General features: G+C 40.4%; 3 protein-coding genes across 4 annotated transcripts; 2 read left to right on the plus strand and 1 right to left on the minus strand.

Moving 5' to 3' along the window:
* Window positions 1-1,774: 1,774 nt before the first annotated feature.
* mpeg1.1 (macrophage expressed 1, tandem duplicate 1) lies at window positions 1,775-4,785 on the plus strand. Its single transcript, XM_083911721.1, has 2 exons — window positions 1,775-2,229; window positions 2,448-4,785. Exons 1-2 carry the CDS (start codon window positions 1,780-1,782, stop codon window positions 4,125-4,127), a joined length of 2,130 nt encoding a protein of 709 aa, XP_083767847.1. The 5' UTR covers window positions 1,775-1,779; the 3' UTR covers window positions 4,128-4,785.
* An 804-nt stretch (window positions 4,786-5,589) lies between these two features.
* prf1.5 (perforin 1.5) lies at window positions 5,590-8,477 on the plus strand. The gene is made up of 5 exons (XM_083912437.1): window positions 5,590-5,876; window positions 6,249-6,524; window positions 6,694-6,965; window positions 7,232-7,373; window positions 7,578-8,477. Exons 1-5 carry the CDS (start codon window positions 5,853-5,855, stop codon window positions 8,463-8,465), a joined length of 1,602 nt encoding a protein of 533 aa, XP_083768563.1. The 5' UTR covers window positions 5,590-5,852; the 3' UTR covers window positions 8,466-8,477.
* A 1,973-nt stretch (window positions 8,478-10,450) lies between these two features.
* smarcad1a (SNF2 related chromatin remodeling ATPase with DExD box 1a) lies at window positions 10,451-25,132 on the minus strand. Of its 2 annotated transcripts, XM_083912432.1 has the most exons (23): window positions 24,899-25,132; window positions 23,081-23,213; window positions 22,873-23,002; window positions 22,432-22,501; window positions 21,417-21,511; window positions 20,989-21,090; window positions 19,723-19,801; window positions 18,898-19,598; window positions 17,968-18,164; window positions 16,249-16,339; window positions 15,100-15,199; window positions 14,731-14,790; window positions 14,451-14,526; window positions 14,161-14,296; window positions 13,876-14,007; window positions 13,567-13,662; window positions 12,850-12,967; window positions 12,638-12,753; window positions 12,297-12,485; window positions 12,086-12,204; window positions 11,594-11,776; window positions 11,212-11,318; window positions 10,451-10,578 (listed from the first exon to the last, which is right to left on the minus strand). In XM_083912432.1, exons 1-23 carry the CDS (start codon window positions 25,029-25,031, stop codon window positions 10,517-10,519), a joined length of 3,225 nt encoding a protein of 1,074 aa, XP_083768558.1. In that variant the 5' UTR covers window positions 25,032-25,132; the 3' UTR covers window positions 10,451-10,516. The 2 variants fall into 2 exon arrangements, 1 of the variants encoding a protein (XP_083768558.1); XR_014593178.1 differs by lacking the exon at window positions 10,451-10,578 and having other exon boundaries at window positions 11,226-11,318; window positions 11,594-11,681.
* Between the last annotated feature and the right edge of the window lie 217 nt (window positions 25,133-25,349).

Here is a 25,349-nt window from a genome sequence, read left to right on the forward strand (position 1 = left end):
AATATAGATGACTTTGAATAAGAACGTGTGAACAAAGAAAAATAACAAGAGAACAATAACAATGAGTTGTAAAACAAAGCTCAACAAAAGCTAGGATCCATATCCAAAGGAGCCTTTCGATCCTATATGCTGAAGTAGGGATGTTTTGAAAGCTTAAAGTGTAGGTTATGCTGCAGAGTTCATCAGCTATATGTTTTGTGTTGCCGCCTACTGGCTGAACTCAGTATTGATGAATTCGCTGGGGAGGCAGCCAGAGGTGGGAAGGACTGTTGGTTATTGTACTGTAACAAAAATAATTTAGCAACCATGGAGCTACTCTTATAAAATGATGTTCTCCTTGTGTGCAACCCAAATTTAACTTGGAGTTTTCCATAAAAACTGTAATATAGGTCACATAATCGTTTTTTATAGACATGTAGCTAAAACACATTAAGATGTAAAGAAAGAAAATAGAAAATGGCAAATATTTTGTATGAATTACACCTGAAATACAAATACGCAACCAACTGAAAATGATTTGCACCAAAAAGTTGATAAAGTAACCAGAAACATGAGGAAGTGGAAACAGAATTTCTTACATCTGAGTTATAAAAATACTTTTAGACCAGTAATGCAGTCACTTGTTACTTTAAAATGTATTTTTAAGTCTTCGCTCCTTTGTTTGTTTTAACATGTTTTTCCGAGGTTGGTCATACTTGTGTCAGCTTTATTGATTTATGCCATGTCACAAAATAAACAACGAGAAAAAAAAGGTAATTTCCCATGCATAATAGAAAACAAAACAGTTCCGTATATTGGTCTGAGTGTTTTAGTTAATGTTACTGTGATTCCAAGTTTACTCCTACATGTATTGTTTTAACTTTTGCAGTCTGCTAAACAATCAAGCTTAGACTTGGGTTTTGATGTTGGGTGGTGACTCAGTCAGAAATTCTCCGGGAAATTCCATGACATATACTCATGTGACTGTTGACAAACCTGAATACACCACCACTTCCTTTAAGTATATCTTGTTTTCATATCTGCTTTTAGTTCCCTTTAATGAGAGGAAGCTTGTGATCAAGTTTAATGTTACCTTAGAAGTAGAAACAAACAGAAGCACTTATCAATCAAAGCAGTGCACCTGTAAGCTCTGGTCTGCTGGGTTTATTTAATTTCCCCTTTTTCGCAACCATCCTTTTGTGAGGCCATTAGAGTTCTCTTTCTTTTTCTCACTGACTTTGATTTCATACGAGGGTTTGCTTGTTGGGTGGGGAAATAAGACAGAGAGATATAATGTGAAACTGAACAAAAACATACTGATGTCAGGAAAGTGCATTCAAATTCTTCTGGTGTGTGAGCACTGCTCTGGTGTACGTGGTGAAATTTTTTCCCGACAAATCACGGCTCAAGTGTCCTTCCTTTGACTGTTTAATGGTCCCATGTATTTGCATTTGTACATGTTTAGTGTGCAGGTTTTGATGACTTCTGCAAATTATCGCATCTTTTATGCCATAAATCATAGTAATTGACTCATTGGAGGTTTTATTGTATTGTCCTTATGTATGATTATATTGTACTACAGGTATGTTTCTGTTAGACAGTAACAATTTGAGAGTATAAAGGTCACATTTCATGGATTTTCTGTTATTAAGTGGACTTGAAAAAGAAAGGGAAACTTCCTCATCCCCAACCACCTCTTAAACTAGATGTTCCTGTTTGTCATATGATAAATTTCATAAGAGGAGGAGGAACTTGGCTTGCACTTTATAGACAGTCTTAGTTCTCTCTGACACAGTCGTCATGAAGGCAGCAGTGACCCTCCTGGCTCTCTCTCTCCTTAATGTCTGCTCTTCAGTCCCTATCAGCCGCCCCACCAACTGGCTCAGACAATGTCGTGCGTCCACCAACCTCTCCATCACAGCACTGGAGGTGCTGCCGGGTGGAGGCTGGGACAACCTCCGGAACATGGATATGGGTCGAGTCATGAACCTTAGCTATTTCCAGTGTCAGACCACAGAGGACGGGCTCTACCTCATCCCAGATGAGGTGTTTGTCATCCCCCACAAGGAGACAGGTGTAGAGACAAACTCTGAGATAATCAGCTCCTGGCTGGAGCAGAAAAGCTCTACATCTCACACCATAAATGCAGACATATCCTTCCTCTCTTTGCTAAATGGCAAGTTTTCTACAGAGAACCAGAGGATGAAAACACATCAGGTCAAAGACTCTTCAACTACAGCCAGAGTGCAAGTAAGTTTCTATTTCCAATAGTTTGGATAAATAAAATAAAAATAATATTGTTGTGGCTGAAGAACTAAAATAAAATAAGTGTGTAAAACAAATCTACTACTCTACCATGGATTACTTAAACATTTGGTTGATAAAGTGCCCTTAAATGAATACCAAATGAACCAGCTGAAATAAAAACAAACTATAATATAATGATATTTAATCTTTTTCTTCAAAAGGTTCGTAACTTCATCTACACGGTTAAGGCTTATCCAGACTTCAATCTGGACGCACGCTTCGCTCAACAAGCCAAAGAAATAGCTGATGCAATTGAAAACAACCAAACAAGGAATGTGGACTATCTCTCTGAGAAAATGGTGCTGGACTATGGAACCCATGTTATCACTAGTATCGATGCTGGGGCTACTTTGGTGCAGGAAGACTATCTTCATTCTTCATATGTGACGGACAGTGTGTCAGAAAGTTCCTCTGTCAAAGCACAAGCAGGCTTAAACTTTTTTGACAAACTCAAGTTTGACATAAGCAGTCAAAATACCCAGCAGAGCTCATCACTTAAAGCATATCAGTCCAATATTACGTACTCTCTTACCCAGAGCCATGGGGGTGGCATACCTTTCTATCCTGGCATCACTCTACAGAAATGGCAGGAAAGTATCAGGAACAACCTGGTGTCTATTGATCGGTCAGGATTTCCCCTACATTACTTTATAAACATCAACACCTTCCCTGATCTGCCGCAGCCTACAGTTGGCAAAGTGGCTGTTGCAGTGAGTAATGCCGTAGAGCGATACTACAAGGTCAACACGCGGCCTGGATGTGTCGATGTCAACGCCGAGAACTTTAACTTCCAAGCCAACATTGATGATGCATCCTGCGAGGGTCCTGCTACAAACCTCAGTTTTGGTGGTGTCTACCAAGAGTGTATTCCTGTCACCTCAGATGCAGGTCCACTTTGTGATGCTCTGGCCCAGAAAAACCCTGAAACAGGTGACTTCTCCTGTAGTTCACCTTACTCTGCATCTTTACTGCGATCAGAAGTGAGACAGCAGGGTTACACTTCCTACGATTGCTATGACCAGCGCTATCGGTGTGGGATTTTTGGCCTATCGCATTGCCATCGACAAGTGTGTCAGGACAACTACCACGTTCGATCTGCTCGCATCAACACCTACTGGTGCTCTGTAAATGGAAAGGCCCCAGACAACTCAGGGTATCTGTTTGGAGGCTTATACAGCCCCTCTCTCCTGAACCCCCGCACCAATGCCAAAAGCTGCCCCCCAAACTTCATCCCACTGAAGTTTCTCTCAGATGGCCAAATGATCTGTGTAAGCAAAGACTATGAAACTGGCACCAGATACTCAGTACCATTCGGAGGCCTCTTCAGTTGTCAGTCAAACAACCCGTTGTCAGGGGATCAACGTCGCTGCCCTCCTAAGTTCAGTCAGCACCTTGCTGCAGTGAGTGATGGCTGTGAAATCCTTTTCTGTGTCCAGTCAGGATTGTTCACAGGTGGGCAGCTGCTTCCGATCCATCTGCCTCCTTTCACAAAACCTCCACTTGTGAGCATGCAAGCCACAAATACAGTTATGGTCATGACCGAAGGAGATAAGAGCTGGATCAGAGTGGGGCAGACCAAGGCATGGAAACTGGCAAAACCAGAGGAAATCAATGAAATTGTACGGAAGCTTAACCCAAAATTGGGTCAGATGTCTAGTGGTGAAAAGGCAGGGGTAGCCTTTGGAGTGATTGGTATGATGGTGCTGTTGGTCATAGTGGCAGTTGTGGTGAAGAGAAGGAGAAGGTTGTCTGGGTTTGGGACAGCTAGAGGCTATGAGGAAATACGTAGTGAAGTTGACCGGAATGAAGGAGAGAGAGAAACACAGCATGATGAGGCTTGAGAAAAACACACATAGTTTAGAGGCTTGGCACCCAGAGGCGAAGGTTACTTTGGTGTGGATCTAGTGGCAGATTTTGTTTTTAAGTTTCTTGCTTTTAACTCCTTATGATTCATTTAAATGTAAATGTAAACAATCCATATAGCCACATATTAATGATTGCTAGTAATGTGTAATAGTTTTAAAATTTAATTTTTTCCTGATAACGTGTATCTTAAGCTGTTGCTTTGTATAAGTTAAGTTTATCTTGCACATTTAAATCTTTAGCATATAACGTTAGATCTAAGGAACATGTGATTTAGAAGCAATCAGCCTTTAAATTCACCAAATCGTTCAAAGCAGAAGTGTTTTTCAAAGGTCACAATGAATCAATACTGCCCTCTGAGGCCCAGATGAATAATGAATATTTAAGAACCTGCATGCTGTATGAGTTTGTACCATTCATAAAACATGTTAGTTTTTTACAGATAATTGATTAACATTTTGTCAAGCCTTTCCCCAATATATGAATAAAAGAAGCATGCGATTAAGGATTTACTATGTTTTGTACTCAACTTTTTGTATCATGCTACTAAAAATGACAGGATTTATAAATGTATGTCATTTAAACTCTTTTGCACTGAAGTTAAATAATAAAAGTGACGTTAAATAATTCACTGGATTTATGTCTTCATGTTTATATTTTTTTGTGCTTGGTATGTCTCTGTTCATATAAGACACACCCTGCATTTTCTAAAAATACCCCAGTCTGTGGTCACCTAAAAGTATTCAGCCTTGTAACAAGCTTAACAGGTGGAGTTGTATGACAGGAATTATTTAATTATTGAGGTAGTACAAAGTACAAAGTTGACGTGAACTCTGCATGAAGCATGCATAACTGTAAACGTGTCACCAAAGCACATACTGGTTCTCTAAATTAAACACTGATTGAAACCTCTTGCACAGCGCACAAAGACACACTTTTATCTTCCCTGACCTTGCTGAAAAAACCACCAACATTCCACCCACATACATAAATAGACAATGGCAAAGCTGATCTCATGGGGTTGGTAAAGTTATCAGTACACAGACAGGCTGGCTCAGACCTTATATACACAAAGACACACACAGTCACTCCAACAGACAGACACATGTACTGTACACTCACATGCACGTACATATATATGCACACAGCCATTTCCCGTAAAGAGTGCTCATTCCAAGATGCATCCTTTCTCTCGTGACTATTAAGGACCGCCCTCCACTACACATGCACGTGCACACACACACACACATACACACACACATACACAGCTGTGAGGGATTTATAGAGCTGGGTCATGACCATGAAAACAAACCCACTCATGCTGAGGAAATTTTTATGGCCTGGGGAGAGAGAGACAGAGAGAGAAAGAAAGTGGGACAGATACACAGCCCAGAATTAGGGGAACGCCCTCCTTGGTCTTTTTCATAAGGCAGAGGAAGGACAAAAGAGAGCAACCAGCAGGCTTTCAGCACAGCTTGCCTGTAACGCCAACGCTCTTTCAACTGTGATTTAATTTCCGGCAGAATCAAGATTTTAGTCAGTTTGCAGTCCATCTTTTACAGTGAACTGGGCCATCGATGGGGTTAGTAAAAAGAGGGAGGCAACAAATGTGTTTTTCTTGGCTGTTAAAAGAGGAATTTCAGTGTGCAAAGAAAGCTACAGTCTGGCAACTCCTACAAGGAGACAAGGACACAATCTGAAGGATGATACATAGTATACATTTCAAGGTAAGAGTGCATGTCTACATTGTGGTGTACTGTAGGTCTCAGTTGTGTGTGTGTGTGTGTTTTTAGAGTTGACACATCTGTGGCAGGATTACTCTAGTTTAAAAACAGAGGATTAGAGGCTCATCTGCATTTACTGAGTAACAGACATAATTCACCCTTCATTATTAGTTTGCAACCAGCAAAAACTCAGCCGTCTGTTCACTGGGAAACCTGTGGAAATTTGTTTTAATTTTAGGGAAATAATGCGACTGCCAATAATGGGCTTCATATCAGACACTTACTTCATGTCAAAGAGAGTATTTCATAGTAAATATGTAATAATTTAACTATTGACATTACTGAACACTTTCTAACTATCCACGTTACATTTAGGTAACCATGCAAGCTGGCGGATACCAATGGAGCAACGTCGTCATGTTTACATTGGCTTTAGTGATCATGTTGGAGGTCTGCAGGGTCCAGTGCTGTCGGATTGGCTTAGGGTCAGAGTGTGAGAAAGCCCCTTTTGTCCCAGGCCACAACCTGGCAGGGGAGGGCTTTGATGTGGTGCGAATGCGTCGAACAGGGGCATACGTCATCAATGTCAAAGCTCATTTGGCTGACAACCACACCTGTACACTTTGTCCAAACCGCTTCCAAGGCGGGCAGGTGAGACAACTCACCATTTTCCACAATTCCCTTCACCTAATTCCATCTAAACAGCTTTTTTTGCTCTTCCTGCCTTGTTTTTCCTCCCTTCGTACTATTGCACACTTCCTTTAACTATTTTCTTCCGCCCCCTGCATCGCACTCAACATCCTGACTTGTCTATCCTCAGATTCAGAGGCTTCCAGCTGCAGTACTCGACTGGCGTCCTTTCAGCCGCTGCAGTAAGCAGCTTTCTAGCGCCCTCCACCACTCTGTTGACTCCCTGCTGCGTAGCTCCAGCTCCCTGGTTAACAACAACTGGGGCCTGGGCTTGAGTTTAGATGGTATTGGCAAGGCAGTGCTGGGAGGAAGCCGCTCAGACTTGGCAAAGTTTGCTCGTTCTCAGCACAGCGTGGACAAGGCCACTTTTGCCATCCATGAAATCAGTTGCACCTACTACAGGTAAAGAGTAGTGGGGTTGGTAAAATAGTGCTTTGTAATTTTAAGATTATTTTTTGGCCTTTATTTCTCAGTACAGCTGAAGATTGACATGGGGGGGAAATTTAAGGGGCTGAAATGAATTTAGCAGTAAACAGTACACAAAATAATCAATTTTTGTAAAGTAAGATCTGATGGTGAATGTGACTTTTTTTTGTTTGTCAAATAAGTGTGAAGCTTAAGTTTTCATTCTGTTATGGCTCAACTCAACATGCCTTTTGTTTTTTCAGCTACAGGTTGGCTGACCATCCCCAGCTGAGTGCAGAGTTCACAAAGCATCTAAAGAGACTCCCGCAGAGCTTGAATACAAGCCAGGACAGAGCCCTATATCGACGGCTGATAGACACCTATGGAACACACTATATACACCAGGTCAGGTGGTTGACGATGCTCTCTCCCTGCCTCAGCACTTACGCTATATTCCAACCATACTGCTTTATTGTCTTTTGGATAGTTTTTAATAAGTGCAAAATAATGCTGATGATAATGACATGGAGGGAGAAATGATGAACCGTGTTACTGATAGGCCATAAGGGAGTTTTCAGTCTTCATTTCATTATTTGTTCTATCTCCTAGGTCCAGCTTGGTGGTAAGGTGAGAAGAATCACTGCCTTTAGGACCTGCCTGGCCACACTGAAGGGTTTCTCTGAGTCGGACATCAAAAACTGCCTGAATTTTGAACTCCGGATGGCTCTCGGTTTCCTCCCTGGCAATGCATCCTTCTCCAACAAGTGCGACAACCTCTTGAAGGGTAACATGAGCATGGGCTTCTACCAAGGCTTCATGACCCACAAGATTGAAGTTATCGGAGGAGAGAGGTACTTTCCTGACATCCTCTACCATGAGGATCCATCTGAAGCGTACCAAAGCTGGATGAGCAGCCTCCACGACAACCCTGATGTGGTTTCTTACGCCATATTTCCTCTGCATCATTTGGTGGAGGACTCACAAATCAGCGCTAATCTGAGAACCACTGTCACAGAATATATAAGAGATAACCAGCTGCAGGAGGACCGGGTTGGTTTCAAGAATTGCTCCCCAACTCCTAACCTGGACCATAACTGCTGTCCTCTACGGGCTGGCAGAGGAACTCTCAGACTGGAGATCAATAGAGCCGCAGGTCTGAGGGCAGACACCTTCACGAAAACCGATGCCTATGTGAAGATCTTCTACAATGGCATGTACGAGGAGACAGAGACGGTAATGGACAACAACGACCCAGTGTGGAATGTGACTTATGACTTTGGATCGGTGGAACTGGGTCAGGCATTGAGATTCGAAGTCTGGGATAGAGATGTGCTTTACAATGATGTAGCAGGTAGATGTGTTGTTTTCCCTGAGCGAGGAACTCACTCTCTAAGCTGTCAGCTGAGTAAAGGAGTTCTCTATTTCACTTACACCATCAAATGCGATGCTCACTTGACAGGCTTCAGGTGTGGACGATACTCCCCAAATGCCGAATAGATTATTAGATTACAATTGTGTTAATGTAGATTTAAGGAATTTCTTCATATATACTGTTAAACCTTTAAGTATCAGATTTTCCAGGAGGCAGTAAACTGTCATTCCCCATGTATTTTAAACGGAAATATTTTTAGCATTTTGGATGCCAAACAAACTCCCCCTTTTCTCTCATACAACTTTAGTTGTTGTTGGTCAGCAGTTTTCCATGTAAATAGGTTACTATAGTTTAGTATTAACTAACATAAGTACATGTGCACCCATTGCAGTGATTTTGATGTAGGACATTTACAGTTGTGTCACCTTGAGTTGTCTTAAGTCTTATGCACGGGATACAAGCAATTTGTTTGAAGAGGCAGTAACCGTAACAAAAGCAGCACACGTAGTTTTAGAAAATATGATGCATTTATGCCCAATTCACATAAAATTAGCAAATTTATGGATCCTTGCAAAAACAATTAGATATGGAAGGATCCTTTTTCTTAGTTATCAAAAAATGGTTATATTTTTAGTTTGTTATTCTTCACATCAGTTAGACCTCTTTTTTAATTGACATGAAATTCGATAATGATCTTAATATACTGCCGTTCACAAATTAAACTAAAAAAAGGGCAATCCTCCATTACATAACTCATACATGGAGTTTAAGAGAAGTCAAAACTTTCGCCAAAATTGCGACTTACCTTGTTTTAACCTCTTTAGACAGCTTTCCCCTTCATGCACCCTGGAAGAAGCTGAAGTCGTGCCTGGCACCAACCCCCACTCTGCATTTACATGGAGTTTGAAAACCATTCCAAATGTGTACAACAGACCTTATGTTGCCGAATTTGGTGTTATTAAGTCTATCAGCTGCTACCAAACCACAGCCAGTTTAAATCCTACAATAAATCATATGTGATGAAATCTAGGGAATATTCTTATTGGCAGCTGTTCCTGCTGAATTGCTGTAGACATGACCATACAAAAATGTATTCCAATCTTTATTATTCAGTTTAAACAGAAACCTTAGAAACATACAAATGACTTAGTAAAAGCTTTAACACTTACAACACATTTGCCACTTATACAGTACATGAATGGAGCAGCTGCATCATTAAATCATCTTCTTTGTGTCACTTAGTTCAAGATATTTAAAAATTAGAGAAACAAAGAAAGAAATTCAACCACCATTCTTATTAAAGACATTCTATTTGACGTTTCTCGTTTTACACACTGGAACTGGAATGTGTGTGTACTAATTTAAAATTGAATTCAAATATGACATCAGGATGAAACTTGACACATTACACTTACAGAGAATACAATTTTCCAGTTACCCGGCTGACTTTCTGATGCAACTACAATTGTCAAAACTGTTTGATTGGGAGTGGTATCAGAGCAAACCAACGACAACAGCAACATTTTCTGTAGAGTTGTTATATACGTTGCTGTTAAAATATTGCTGTAGTTCATCTCGTTTTTAAGAGCTGGCAAGTAAGAGCATATCAGTTGGGCAACATCTAATACTGTCAGGTGGAAAGGATGGTATAAAAACCTACCATTCTTCATTTCTTTATACAACTTCCATGATATTTCATCCATCAAGACCAGTAAGCATCATTTTCCGAACCAGCATAAAGTACCTTTATCTGAATGTAAATAATATAAGACTGCATTGGTTATTTGAATTTAAACAGGTATTTTGGGTGGTGTACTCCAAAACATGGTGCATTACTGACAATTTGGCCTTAACTTCGAAACTCCACTTTCTCATGTTTCTACAGAGAATCCTTGTGTAACATGTGGAGCGTATAAAAGGCAACATTTTTGTTTCACTTTTATATATTGATCTCGTAGTTAAAGTAGAAGAAAAACTGTGTGCATGTAAAAATAGTGTTTTAGGCACAGCCACCACGCTACACAGTAAATCAGAGCTCAATATCAGAACTTGTTTTCACGGTAGCATATGGTTCTCAGTAGTTTTCCAATACAGACACAGAGTGCCCAGAATAACAGGAATGCCATCAAAAATGAATTTTTACAGTTTCAAGTTTCATGTCTCATGTGTTTGCATATCACAGTCCCATCGAGGCTTTGAGCAAAGATGCCATATCTTCAGGTATTGTCCCCTCACCACCTAAAGAACAAATTATGCTTTATTTCTTTGTTCCTTTGCAAATAATTGGTTAACAGAAGGTTAGGATTAACGCAAGTCAGCTGGTTCTAACACTGTGTGCAACATGATTGTCACTGACCTTAAGCTTTAGATATACTGTATTGCTTGCAGTTCTACACCAGTGCTTAGAGGCACAGGAAAGTTGCTGTATGTCTTCTTTGATCTTCTTACATAGCTGTACTTTATCTACCTAATATTGTGAACTGTGCTACATATTGTAATTTTACTATTGTTATTTCTGTATACACAACAGCCATTGCATGTCTATCTGACATGCAAGAAGGATCCCTCCTTTCTTGTTCTTGCTGAGTTGAAATGAACATGAACAGAACAAACCCAGGAACAATCACACATCAAACTGCTGGGTCAACTATTTCAACTATTACATTATTCTATACTTTTTTGCAAAAGTCTGTGTTAAATGCTATAGCTTGGACTTAAATGGCTAGCACTCACTAAAGAAATCATCACTGTCCTTTTGTTGTTTTGATTATTTAGAATGCATTGTAAAATTTAAATCAATTTCACAAATTTATTGGTGAGATTGCGTACATGCAGTTAAATAAGATTGTGTATATGTACAAATGTCCTTACCTTCAGCAGCAGTCATGTCCTGCTCCAGCTTCAGTTTCTTCTGGCTCAGCTGTAGCATGCAGTCCTCTATGCTGTCCTTACTGATCATCTTAATCACCTGCACAGTCCTGACACCCACAGCGAGGTACATTAGTCACTCATGTATAATCAATACATTAAGCAGTGTTCTTAAAGGGAAGATTTTTACCAGAGGAGGTCCTGTAATTGCATTGAATACTCACTGTATTATTCTGAGATTTGAATTCCATCAGAGGTATTTTCTATCCAAAATCTGACATTATGACATTAAGGGAATTCCTATTACAAGACCTCATCAGGTAAAAAAAAACAAAAAACTCATCATGTCAAATTATTATTATAGAATTTACAGATTCCATCTTACTTGGTCTGGCCTACACGGTGACATCTATCCTCTGCCTGTTTGTCATTGTACGGATTGCAGTCGATGTCATGTAGGATGACAACATTGGCTGAGGTGAGGTTGATGCCCAGGCCACCAGCACGTGTTGACAACAGGAACACAAATATGTCAGGATCCGTGTTGTACTCATCAATCAACACTATCCTGCAGGACAAAGAAATCCTTTTAGACATTACATGTGACAATTTCTACGTTAGCAAAAAAGAATACCAAACATTGCTTCCATTTTGCTGAATCTGTAATCATACACCCTGAGATAACAGCTAGAATAAAATATTTTCATGCAACCTAAGCATATGCAGCAGTCCCATTGCAAAGGTGCTGTGTAGTATGAACAATTATGCTGTTTGCAGTAGGGATCACTAAATAGATTTTGAATAGTACTATGATGAGTCATGATCCGGACTTGCTGGCTTCAACTGACTTGACCTTAGTGTAGTGTACAACGCTGACCTGTTGGCTATGGGTGTAGATCCATCCAGTCTGACGTAACGATGCTTAAGATGTTTCAGCAGCACCTCCACAATGTCCAGCATCATGGTGAACTGACTGAATAATACCACTCGGTCTCCCTGCAAGGCAGAAATAACAGCTATGCTCCATAAGATCTTTACCCATTACTCCTCCATGCACCACTGACATAGTTATGCACATTTGTATTTACCTTGTTTTTAAGTGAAGCCAGAAGCTCTGTGATGTGGTGGAATTTCCCAGAGTCAAGCAGGAGATCTTTTTCAAGTTGGTAGGAGCTGATCGAGTAGTACTGCTGGCACAGACGATGCAGCTCAAAGTCTGACATCACTTCCATGTCCTCCTGGATCAGAGCAGCGTCTGCATCAAAGTGAGTTGGCTCCTGTGAAGGGAGAATAAGAAGAATGGAAACAATCTTTAACAAGAGGAGGCAGATAAATATACCAGAGATGGTGCAGAGGGATGGGTAAAAAGACATTCATGTGGAATAACAACCAAATAAAAGACAGAATAAAAACAGGGAGTAAGACTGACCTTGAGCATGAGTTTGCTCATGGCTTTAAGCTTTTCTGTGGTGTAGTATTGTCTATGAAGCAGAGGGTGGTTGGCCATCTTCCTCAACTGCATCATCACATTACACAACTCATGTTCTGCAGAGAAAAAGCATGCAGGGAAGTTGTTAACCAGAAAATATTTTCTGTTTGCAAAAAATAACACTATGATGTACAACAGTAAATCGGGCTTACTCTCGCCATTAGCAGAAGCCTTGAGTTTATTAAAGAGGGTCTGGTAGAGAACCTGCTGTTTCTCACTCATTGGGCAGGACTCTACCTTTTCTTCCTTAGCTGGCAGCTGCTTGAGAACCTGGAAAAAAGGAAATAACCTAAGTTATTCACAATACCTACATGGAGATCGAACTACTAAATACTCTTATTGTGACTCATCATTAAGCAAACGGTTATGTCCAAGAAAATCTGTTTGTGTGAAGTGTGCCTCGGCAGAATACTAAAATAAACAAGTAACAAATGCTGAAGATTAAATTTGTCATGTACTTTAAGACTCCCGATTCTTCTCTAATCAACAGAATGAAACAAAATGTTCATGGATTCTATTGTCTCTTTTTTTTAAACATAGTTGGATGCAGAGAAACTATTTAATTTATTTGACTATACTTTTACTTCAGGTTGTAACTACAGCAAAATAAAAAAAATCAAACTGGGAGAATGAGAAAATCATTTTCATGCCAGATTTCCCCACGAAACACACTTTTCACATTCAGAATATTTACACAATACAAATCTGTAACATTTGTGATTTATATTTATGTATTTGCACAATTAAAGGCAACATAAGTAAATACATACAAAGAGAAACAGATTGTGCAGGTGAGATTAAAAAAAACCCAGAGGCCTATTGAGGAAATCGTTCCTCAAAAGGTCATCAACTTTATCTTATCAACTCACCTCGCTCTTAACTCTTCGGAGGATAAAAGGTTTCATGATGAGTTTGGCCTGAGAAATACGATCCCTCTCAAAGCGACTCTGCTCCTCATGGGATTTCTGACATGTAACATAAAATGTTAAACACTTGAAAAAAATGCAAACTGTTTTGCTAAGCGGAGAGCCAGGAGATACAATCAAGATAAATTATCAAAGTGAAGATGTCACTCACTCACAGCCCGCTATTTTATGAAGTACCAGATGTGTTTTTAAAATCTGAGCTATCCATCCATCCAGCTTCAAAAAGAATAGTGGTCGAAGACACACACTAACCATAGAAAACATTTTGGAGAGCTGTGTAGTGGTGCTGGAGAACATGGATGGCATGATGAAGTTCAGCAAAGACATCAGCTCCAAGAGGTTGTTCTGTAAAGGAGTTCCTGTCAGCAGCAACCGATGCTCTGCCTATTGGGTGGGGGTGGGGGGGTTGAGAGGGAGAGAGAGATCCTACACTGTTATGTGAAACTTCTTGTTAAAAAGATGACAGATATGAATGTACCACAGAAATAGGAGGATGGCAGTGGCAGGATATACACTGCAAAAAGACAGTGAACTAACGTTAATCTCCATAAGGTGGCGGTAGCGCAGAGAGTTCATGTTCTTCAGCATGTGCCCTTCATCAAACACAGCATACTTCAGACGAAGCTTACGGAAAAGGCTGCGGTCGTTACCGTTTCCTATAGACATGTTATACCTGTAAAACAAATCCAACAAGCAAAACAGAATAAGACGAAAATACTCCTTTACTTTGTGTTTATGTGCGAGTAATACGTTGCTCTGAATGGCCCTGAAATCACCAGCACTTAAATCTGTCAGATATAATGGAGTGTGTGCACGCGTTTGCTCACGTGGTCACAATGACGTTGCACTCAGTATCTTCATTGAGGAGGTCGTGTTTGAGGTAGCGGCGGTCCTCCACAGATCCTGCATAAAAAACATTTGAATACACACTGCTCAAAACTGTAAAAAAAGACCCTGAATAAGGCTGTGTACAGAGAGACAACAGCACCGCATCGAAATACATGCTTCATCATACAGGACACTTAAGGTTCCCAGATCAATTAGTGGGTTCACATAAGGAAAACAACATGACAAATCTCAATGTGAAAGATGAGAGAGGAGTCGTACCACAATAGACTAGCACTTTAAGGCTTGTACACCAAACCTTCAGCTCTCTGACCCAGTTATCTACAAGACGGAGAGAATGAAATGAGCACAAATCAAAAATTAATGATCATTTTTTAAAGTACTCATTTAACAATAAAAGAGCAAAGAAAAAACACAGACTTTAGATACACCAAGGCAACAGGTGAGGCGACTGCAGCCATAATTTTTATTAAAATGGTCCTTTTCCAAACAAAAAGTGCTTTGTGCAAACATGACCTTCGACAAGACACACAACATGCCGTTTTGATAAACATTATCATCAAGTGTATGTTGTTAGAATAAATATTATGAAGCAAGGTAGCAAAGTGTGTGATTTATGAAGATCATTACCCAAAGTAGAAGCCGGCACAATGATGAGGTGAGGACCATCTATTCCATTCTGATATAGCTGGGCCAGAAATGCTATCGCCTGGATAGTTTTGCCCAAACCCTGAGAAAAGGAGTGAAGGAGAAAGAGTCAGTCAGATATAAAAATACAAATATAAAGAGACAAAGAGCCAGGTGAACAGACAGAGATATTTGAACACCTGCGTTTCAGATCCCATACGACAAGCATAAAATAACAATAATCCTGACAGACTTAATCCCAGTTCTCACTTCTTTCACCTTCTTTGGAATAAAACAACAATTTAAACTCACTGCCGTTTGTACGGTTCTTCTTACTTATCCTCACTTTCTGATTGTTTATTCACCTGCAGGGTGGCTACATAAGCACACAAAACACTCTTTGATAGTGGCACAGTAACGCTCATCGCATGGTGACTTAAACAAGTGGTAAGCGTCATCTGTCCTGTTTGGTTTATTAAGGGTGCACTCACACTGTCCATCCGTACAGTGCCCAAGCACATTTCACGGGTAAAGTCTAGTTCATTTGACCAGTGTGAGTGCAACCGCACCGCCCCTAGACGCGGGCCGCTTGGGAAAGGTGGGCTTTTGTAAAGAACGTTTGCATATGTACGAGCATGAGCATGCGTGCGCACTTGTACGAGCACGAGGCCTACGTCTGTTCTGACGTCATTTTATGTGCGCCTGTTCGGACATAGAAAAAAGATGGACGGACCATGTGCGGACATTTAAAACAATAGCGGCGAAATGTTGCCGTTGGTTTGATGCGGAGGTGGAGTGTTTACTGCAGATTTGGTCGGATGACAATATTCAAAAACAGTTGGACAAGACGCACGAAAACTCCGAGGTCTATGGAAAGATTTGTAAACAACGCAACGCATCACGATGACGTCAATCAATGCGTGTGACGTGTTACGGTGTGATGACGTATGGACAGGCAAGAAGTATTCCGCCGAGGCCCTGGCCCGCGGGGGGAGAGGGAGGGGGGGACAAGTACCCTAAAGCATGGGGCACGGTACGGATGGACAGTGTGAGTGGGCCCTAAATGTTCAGGTCTTTTTTTGGGCTTGTGAACAAAACTCCTCATGAATGTTGGTAGTGCACTTCCCACAGGTCTGAGGCTGGTTGCCTTACCATTTCATCAGCGAGGATACCACTCAGTTTGTGCTCATGTAGAAGCAGCAGCCATTTTAGACCAATCAGCTGATAGGGTTTCAGCTGGTACCTGAAAGACAACCAACAACTGACTGAGGACAAGAAATGGATCCCTCATTTTTATAAAAAACACAAACTGTAAATCACCAATAAGTCCTAATACATCTTGAATGGAAGCAAAAATGTCACCCATGTAATTCTTTACCGGACTTTCTAATCTTCCATGAAATAGTTTGACAGAAATATATAATTTTTTTTAATAACCACTATGTAATCTGAATGTGCCTCAGGTATGATTATGATATTATTTAACAGCTGAATGGACTCTAATGTTTTGGCATACACCTTTTTCACAGCCGACATTTTGACTTGTCATAGTAGGAAAAGCACAGGTGTTATTTGAGTGCCCCAATCAGAGTGACAGTGAGTCTGCATGCACAATACCAGGACCCTTAAATCAAAGTAGCTAAGTGAATTCAGACATCATTAACTTCATTATTTACACCTATGCTTTTCCTACTGTGACATGTCAGAATGTCCTATGTGAAAAAGGCAACCAGGGACTCCGCAAACGCACAGAGAGGTAAGTAAAAATAGGTAATCATACAAGAAAGAAAAATATTACGAGGAGTAAAAGCCTTTGCACACCAAGTCCATACTTTCTTCCAAAATGAATGCGACCTCATGTGTCTATTACGTTAACACACTGACTCCAAAACTTTCATCCATTCTCTCGCACATACAAACGTCATCATAAAAAACCATCTGATAAACTGATTCACTTGGTCTCCCAACACGGCCTACCTTCAACGGGTCAGATAGTAATATTCAGGTGGATGATGATGACGAGGAAGGAAATGAAATAGAGGACTGAGACAGAGAGGACAGCGGACTTTAGGTAGCCACAGTGCCGAATGCAAGCCGCAGTGTGGCGACATTCGGGTACCTCAAATGGAGAGAGGATATGCGAGAGACAATGCAACAGCATTTTGTCTCGTACTACAAGTTTTCTGAACAAATAATAAAATAAAAGGAATTGGGCTAAGTGTGTAAGACTTGTGCGTATCATTTTTTTTGGGATAACATTAAAAACATGCATATGAAAAATACAGATTTAATATGCAAAGAGCTTAAGGCAGAACTACTAAGTATGCACCCTTGGAGATCTACTACTCTGTTAAGACGAAAAATGAGCATTACCTAATGAAAAAATGAGTGAATGTGTGGTACATGTGTGTATATGTGTCTGTGTGTGTGCAACCCGAAGTCAGTAACTGGACCGCTCTCTCACGGAAAGTTAATCATATAGGCAGAAATCTTCTAGAGAATCCCTTAATGTTTTAGCATGCTTTCTAAGAATAAGCACATTGAATTCATTGATAATCCCACAAAAAACTAAGTTACAGAGTTGGTAAAAAAAGAGAGAAAAGTTTGCAAGAAAAATCCAACTCTGCCAGCAAACCCTTGAGACTGACTTGAAGGATAAGTTATGAACCTGTACCAGGGGTCTTTTTGCTCTAGGCTCAGCTGCAGGTTTGTTTTGTACATTGTTAAGATTTCAGAAAAAGATCTGCGATCAAGATGACTTACAAAATACAAAGGTTCCATGTTTTGAGTACGGTAGCAAATTGACACCAGCACTGATGAACTTGAAGAATACGTGAAAACGTAACAAGCAAACTTGTGCATTCTACTCACTGACTGTTGAGTAAAGCGGGCTGTTTCAAGGACCCTGTGCCCCTCTCCATCACCTCGGTGACCTGTTTGACCATTTTTGAGGAAATTGTATCACATTTGGACATCAGACTCCGGACAACCTGGCGCTCTCTGAGGACGACTTTGCAGCCCAGCAGTAGGTTCTCTGAAAGCCCATTGTCCTTACTGAAGACATCAACCTGAAGAGGAAAAAACATACTATTAAAATTCATACAATATGTTGAGTATCTACAGAGTACCCATTGACTTCTACTGCAAAAGTAAGTCTGTCATTAAATGACCTGACAGTGGATAGGGACAAAATGTTTGAGAATCTCTGCATTACTTCACTGGTGCCACTGCATTGAAAGTAGGCTTGACAGGTTGCATATACAGTACCTATGATCAGGGTAGTGTTCCCATCTTGCGGAACAACTTATAAAGCCAAACACGTGATAAAAGGTGCTGACAACACAACCTTATTGTTGAGTTTGGTTTAAACAACGATCCACTGCTTTTCTACTGCAACATGACACCTTGTCATAATTATTACAAACAATTACTGTTAACGTTAATCTCTGTTGACAGGTAAATGTTTGGAAAATGACCAAACTAAATCGGATGAAAGAAAGCATAAGCTGTGTCAGGAGTTGAATAGTTCTGCTATTCAATTGATTGTAAAGAATGTCTTGCTTTTACACGAAGACCATTGTGTAGTGCACTCAACAAGTGTGAATGGAACTCAGCAGGTCAAAGTAATTTTCCAGGTGTTCGGTAGGAAGATTTCAGACTATGACTGATTCTGACTCTTGCAATCTATGACTTGTTCAAATTGTTTTATTTGACATGAAGGAATCCCCTGCATGATGTCTATTTTATGTTTATTGTCTTAACTGCATAGGAGCACAAACATACACACACATCCAGACTTACCAGGCTTTGCCAGTCATCAAAAGGCCTGAGTTCCACAATCTTCTGAGCTTTTTTAACAGAGCACCCAGAAATCAGCGACAGCTCATCGATCGATGCATCCTGGAAGAACGTGAGTATCTCTTTCTTCAGACCTGTCATGCCAACTGTGGAATCCAGTTCATTGTCAGAGTCGTCAAACTCACTGCTTACTACATCCTCTTCGTCGTCATTTTCCCCCTCAGAACTTACATGTTCGTCTGAGGCACGTGCCCGCCTCTTTCTCTCTGCTGCCTGCTTCTTAGCAATACTTGTCCCACTGGCAAATCTAGACAGCATCTGAACAGTAGAGGAAGAAGACGATGGCTCCAGGGAGGAAGAGGTAGTTGTTTTCTTGACAGAGGTGGATGAGGATTCTGAGTCAGAATTTTTTTTAAGCCATGTAGACAGAGTAGAAGTGCTACTTTTCTTTTTGAAACCTTCACTGTTGTCAGACTCTGAATCTTCGTCACTGTCCTTTGTAGCATCTGTATCGTCTTTACCCTCGTTCTCTGTTTCACTAATAACTAAATCGTCTTCGGAGTCCTGGCGATTCCTCCTACTTTCACTGTCTCTGTGATCTTTGTTGCGCTTCAACTTCTTGTGGTCCTTGCTTGACTTATCTTTGCTCTTCGATTTACTGGATTTCTTCTCTTCTGTGTCAGGTGAGCTGAAACTTGTATTATCTGTCAACAGAAAAAATGAAAAAATGACTTGAGCCTGAATGTGTGTCAGAATCCGTAAAGTAAACATAAATATTAGATCAGTAAAAAGTTTGTTAGACTCAGGCGACAGGTGCTGTGTTTGTACCTGGGTCTGAGAACATCTGTAGAACCTCCAGAGCATCCTCAACATTCCAGTCATGTTCCTGCAGCACCATCCGCAGCTCCTACAAGATAAACATCAGCAAGAGTCAGAACTTAAACACAAGAGCCACTGTTTCCAGACACAGCCTTGCAAAAATCTGCAGTTTTTTCTTTTCTTGTTGCAGTCTGGCAGTTTCTTGGGTCAGCCATGATTTCAAGTAGCTGCAAAACAGGTGATGGATAAGTACTCTATAATGCAATGCAATCATTGGACTAACGCACCCTTAGTCTAGACCACAAGCATGTCAGACAGAATTTTCACGTCTCATAACAGATACACTCATTTTACTCTACGTTTCAAATGAATGGTGTTTGTCACCATGGCGCAGTCTCGGAGAGCTACTGAAATCTGCTGAAGGATACGAAGTGCGTTGTTTTGCATCACTCGGCGGACTGAAACGGGTTTAGTATCTCTTTAACCCTAGAACACCATTTCCGGGTGGTTTTCACCTGAGCAAATAAATTTACGTGATTTTCATTTCCTCGGTTATCCGGTTGTCATGGGTCTCTGGGTAGCTTCGGCATTGTTTTTGACAACTTTGATGGCATGGGTGTTTTCCTAATCCAAAAAAAACTTTTCCAGGCACGTGTTTGGGTGATTTTCACCCAGCAATAGTGATAGATGGTAAAGCAGGTTTTTGGTGGCTTCTATCCAGGGAAAGTGGTATATGTGTGCCAAGGACACTGAGCATTCACCAGGAATGGCTGGACCAAAAAACAAGTTTCCATCTTAATTTGCTTTTTTAAGTAATTGTTGTTCCCAAAATCCTAACTTTCCATTAATTGTGGAGCATTTTTATATGCTCAACTCATGCTTTTTTTCATTTTGCTAGACATGACATACATTTGTCATGTATTGTCATGTTTTGATGTATTTTGATGACAGGTACTTTTTATTGGGTGTATTATCTCGAGTAAAAATTACCCAGCGTTAGTGATAGTGTTTTGAATTTGAGCGATAGTGCTCTAGGGTAATATTAGTGTGCAAGTTGTCATAATGAGCTTAATGTGCTTCAGCTGCAAGGTTTCTGGTGCTGGACTTGTGTAAGAACATATTATACTGTATCAAACACAAAGGCTCAGTCACACACCCAGTGTAGTGTTATGCAGAGTATCAACAGTTTGAGAGGGTAGAATCAGACTGGACTAAAATGAATGCCAATACAGCTTCATGCGTTACAGACAGGGACATGTGTGTGTGTGTCCTCACCTCTTTGTCCTGTTCAGGAAACTTTTTCTGCAGTCTTCGGACCATGGCTTCTTGCTTTTCCCAGCTTGGCTCTCTGCCTTCCTCATCTTCTTCATCAGAAACCTTTTGGTTTAAATACAAGAAAGGTGGATACAAACCCGAACGGAAGTCCAATTGCAGTACATTAAAAAAGTTGCAACTGGCCACCGACAGTCCAGAAACCAGTGATTGCCAATATATTCGCCTAGGTGTGTGTGCCGCTTCTTACAATATCACCCTCAACACATGATCAATATCATAACAAGGAACATACAGATTGACTGTTGTCACCCTTCATGAAATAATTGTGTGTTTCTCTCATAAATTTGTTTCTTTGTTTTCGGTCTTTGTCAAAAAGAAGCAACAGTTTTTTAGATGTTAAACCATGAAGTTAACATTAGTAATCTTACCACTGATGATCTTCTCTTCTTGCTGGGCTGAATCTCACCACTGTCTTGCGAACTGCTGGATCCATCCTGCTTTCTTTTCCTGCCTTGGTTTGGATCTGAGAAGACAGAGCAACTACTACTCTCAAAAGTATCCAACTAATTGAAAAAAGTAGCCAGCGCAGCAGGCTGTTTTTTAGTATGCGTTTTTAATGCGATTTTTCCTATATTTGGAATCATGTATCACTTTTCTCCACCTGTACACATGGTCCAGTATTAAGGATGAAAATGTTGAATGATAAACTGCAATAAAATCCTGATGGTTAGTATTAAAGTGTTCATTTTTTATTATCATTAAAACTGTTTTTCATTACCATGCATTGAAAAACTCAGGGTAAATACTGTCCAACATCAACCAAAGTTAACAAGTCTACCAGATGCAGGCGTAGTATGCAATGTTTATTTTGCATCAATGAGAACATGCTGGAAGGCAGTGACAACGCTTCATCCTTCTACAGTCATAATTTAAAGCTGATGCCTCTATATCAGAGGGAGCAGACTTAGAGTTAGACTTCTCTTTATTTATCCTTTTGGGATGACTCCTGTAAGGAAATTTAATTTCCAGCAGCTTAAAAAAACACGAGTTATAAAAAAATACAGTATACGATAACCAATAAACTCTTAGCTTAATAAATACAGAAAGTTTAGAAAAACCCAACAATAAAGTCTTAGTTAAATATACATGAAGTAGATGTAAGAATACAGGTAAAATAAAATTCACAGAAAATTAAAACAGATAAGTTAAATGTAGAGAAAATGTATAAGATAAAATATGTATGACTGTATATGACAGAAATGAGCAGTAAGATTAAATTATTGCACTTATGTGGTGGATAAAGTTATTGCACAATAAAAACAAGGTGCCCAGGTATGTAAGAGTAGATTATTAATTGCACAGTTGCGTACATGAACTGATAATGATGACCTGGACAAATGAGAACATTCACAGGCACACTATGTGATGATTTTTTATATTTACCTTCATTATCACCAAACTTTGAGAGGCATGCATTTACAGCACCATCCAGTGTGCTTGTGCTCCCAATGACCTGTAAAACGGGAAATAACAAGGTGCTTTGAACAGAGAAACAGGAGATGAAAGGGGATTATTGAGTCATATGATCAGTGTCCAAATTATTGCTGGCTGTTATCTTGATAACACATTTAGCCTTAAGTTGGAGTACAGTAAAGTCAGTAAATAGAATAAAGTTAGCTTTGACAGCAGGTAACAGCACAATACAGATTCTTCAAATCCTGTACTGATCTTATTTATTTCCTGTATTTTGTCTACATCGAGAGAAGACATGTAAAATTTCATTTTACCTGAGTATAGCGACAATAAAGCAATTCGAAGGGAAACTAATATATTCTATGCTGAGAAGTTGCAGAGCCTCTATCTCAACCTATGATCTCAACTCACCTCTAGTAGCTCTGTCCTCGACAACTGAGGAAACATCTCCAGCACTCTGTTCATTTTATCCTCCAATTCTTTGTCCTCGTCACCTGTGTGAGCTGATGCCACATTTTTGGACGGTTTCCCGTTGGGAGTCCTATAGAAGACAGACAATACTGTAAAGCAGTATGAATCAGCATTAATGTGAAAAATGTGGTCATTTCAGTTCACTTACTTCCTGTGTAATGGTGATTTGGTCTTTGTTTCAGAGAGACCCTCCTCCTCTTCCAAGTCAATCGTAATGACTTCCTCAAAAACCACTCCTCGGGCATGGGACTTTGGTGGGGTTTTGCCAGGCTTCATTGGAGCTGAACAAAGAAATGTTAAAAACAAGTTAACAGAAGCATTCACAGCAGTAATGCACAATACAGCAAAAGTTTGTGACGGTATGATGTTCATTTGCAAAGTTAACGATTAGTTTGGTTTTATGGAAGATGACAATGCTCTACTGTTAGCCTTGCATATGAAAATATGTCTTTGTCATGACCTACAGAAACTTTAGATATTAGGCTAGGCTTTTCTTCTATCTTAATGCAACTTGTAATATTGATTTCCCTGTGTCTATTAGCCATACAAATGTGTTAAACTAATAATGAGAACGCAAACAGACTTTGGGCCTTATATTGCTGCTTGTAACCGCCTGAAACAGCTGAACCTCAAGGGAACGCAGCAAGAACAGTGATAAGCAAAGAACATAAATCATGTTGCCAAAAGCTTAATAATTATAAGCCTTAATGAGAAGGTATCATGTTGTTGTTATTAACGAGACAGTGGTTAGGCTACCAGCTATCCATCATAAAGTTGTATCCCGACTTGAGTTGATGGAGCGTGTGTGACATGGTACCTGGGGCCATCGCTCTGTTACCCATACTTTTTTGCCTACGTACAGTAAAGTCACACTGCACTAATAAACTGTATGCTGCATGTGGGAAAGGAGTGTGTCACCTGAGAATATTCACCAGAAACTCTGGTAAGCGTATGAGTCATGTATCAATTGCTGCATTGTACCCCCATCCACCAACACCTCCCTTTCTGACATCGTTGGACAAGCCTAAAAGGTGGACGATACTATGAGAGAAAAGAACTCATTCAACGATGCTCTGGTGCAGAAAGTTGGAACGCTGGCTTTTCCTGTCCACATATTGAAGTGTCCTTGAGCAATACACTAAACCCCTATATTCTCCCTTGGTGCTTTACAGCTGCCCACTTAAAAGCAGTAATCTAATTTAGTTTCAATTGTATATCACCACTGATCAATAAAGTTAAAGAGTGTTATATACCATCAGAGTATTTTTCTGATCTCAAAAGGATGTAGGGAAAAGAGACATTCCTGTCTCAAAGCTCCATTAGATTTCCGAAATACCTTCACATTATTGGTAACGATAGACTGCCTTCAAAATACTCAGATATATGACTGTCGGTACTACCCAGAACACAGGCACACGACCTCACTATAATGACAACGAACTTGCAGTCCAATTTAGCGTTACATCAGAAACTATGGCAGTTTTTGATTAAATGGGCGTCTTCCCCATTATATTGGCTAGACTTGGCTTGGAAACTGAAGGTGGTTCAAAACCCGTACGGATCAAGAACGGAGGGTGGACCGGTGGCTGGAGATTTCGCCTTTGGCATTTCACCTCCTGGTCACTGCCGAGGATTTTTTCAAGCAGGGCACCGAAACCTAAACCTGCTCTGGGAGCTTCCTCAAGCAGCCCATCTCGCCATTGATGCATGTATTTTGGACATGTTTGTGCATGTGTGCATTTCGGGCCTGTGTGTGTGTTTAACATGAAAAAATAAACAGAGTAAAAAGTTAATAGGACTAATAAAGGTATGTTCTCTTTCTTTCTTGTAAATGTGCAATATAGTCGTTCTGACCTGCAGCAAAGGACCAGCATGTTAACACTGAATGTGTTAACGTTACCTAACTGCTGCTAACGATAGCATGCTTGACGCATCTGGCTAACAGCATCTGCTAACCGTCGGTTACCTGGCTTGTTCTCCTTCTCGGACTCTGGGCTATTAGACCCGCTGTCCTGGTCTTTGTTTGTTGTTGTTGTTGCTGCTGTCGTCGCCGTCGCCGCCGCCTTCTTCTCAAAACGAAAACGATCCAAGTTAAACATGCTAACTTATATGTTTGTGCCTGACAGCGTCAGCCCTTTGTTTCGTTACAAGCCAGCGTTATTTTCTGTCTTGTCGCATGAGACACAATGTTCCTGTTAGCCGACGAGACAACCTAACGTTAGCTCGGGTGTTAGCAGCAGTCCTAGAGCGGTTTAAGCCGTGTCACCGCTCCGTTTTTTACCATAACAGTTTCAAAATCATAAATTAACGAAACGTCGATTCGGTATCAAAAACCAGTTGTTAAATCAGGGGTTCAATGAAGCGTGTCGTGTCCGGGATTCTCGATTACGAGCCCGTTTCCCGCGAAGTCCAGACTC

Source organism: Echiichthys vipera, assembly GCF_963691815.1.
Source record: "Echiichthys vipera genome assembly, chromosome: 4".
Lineage (NCBI taxonomy): Eukaryota > Metazoa > Chordata > Actinopteri > Perciformes > Trachinidae > Echiichthys > Echiichthys vipera.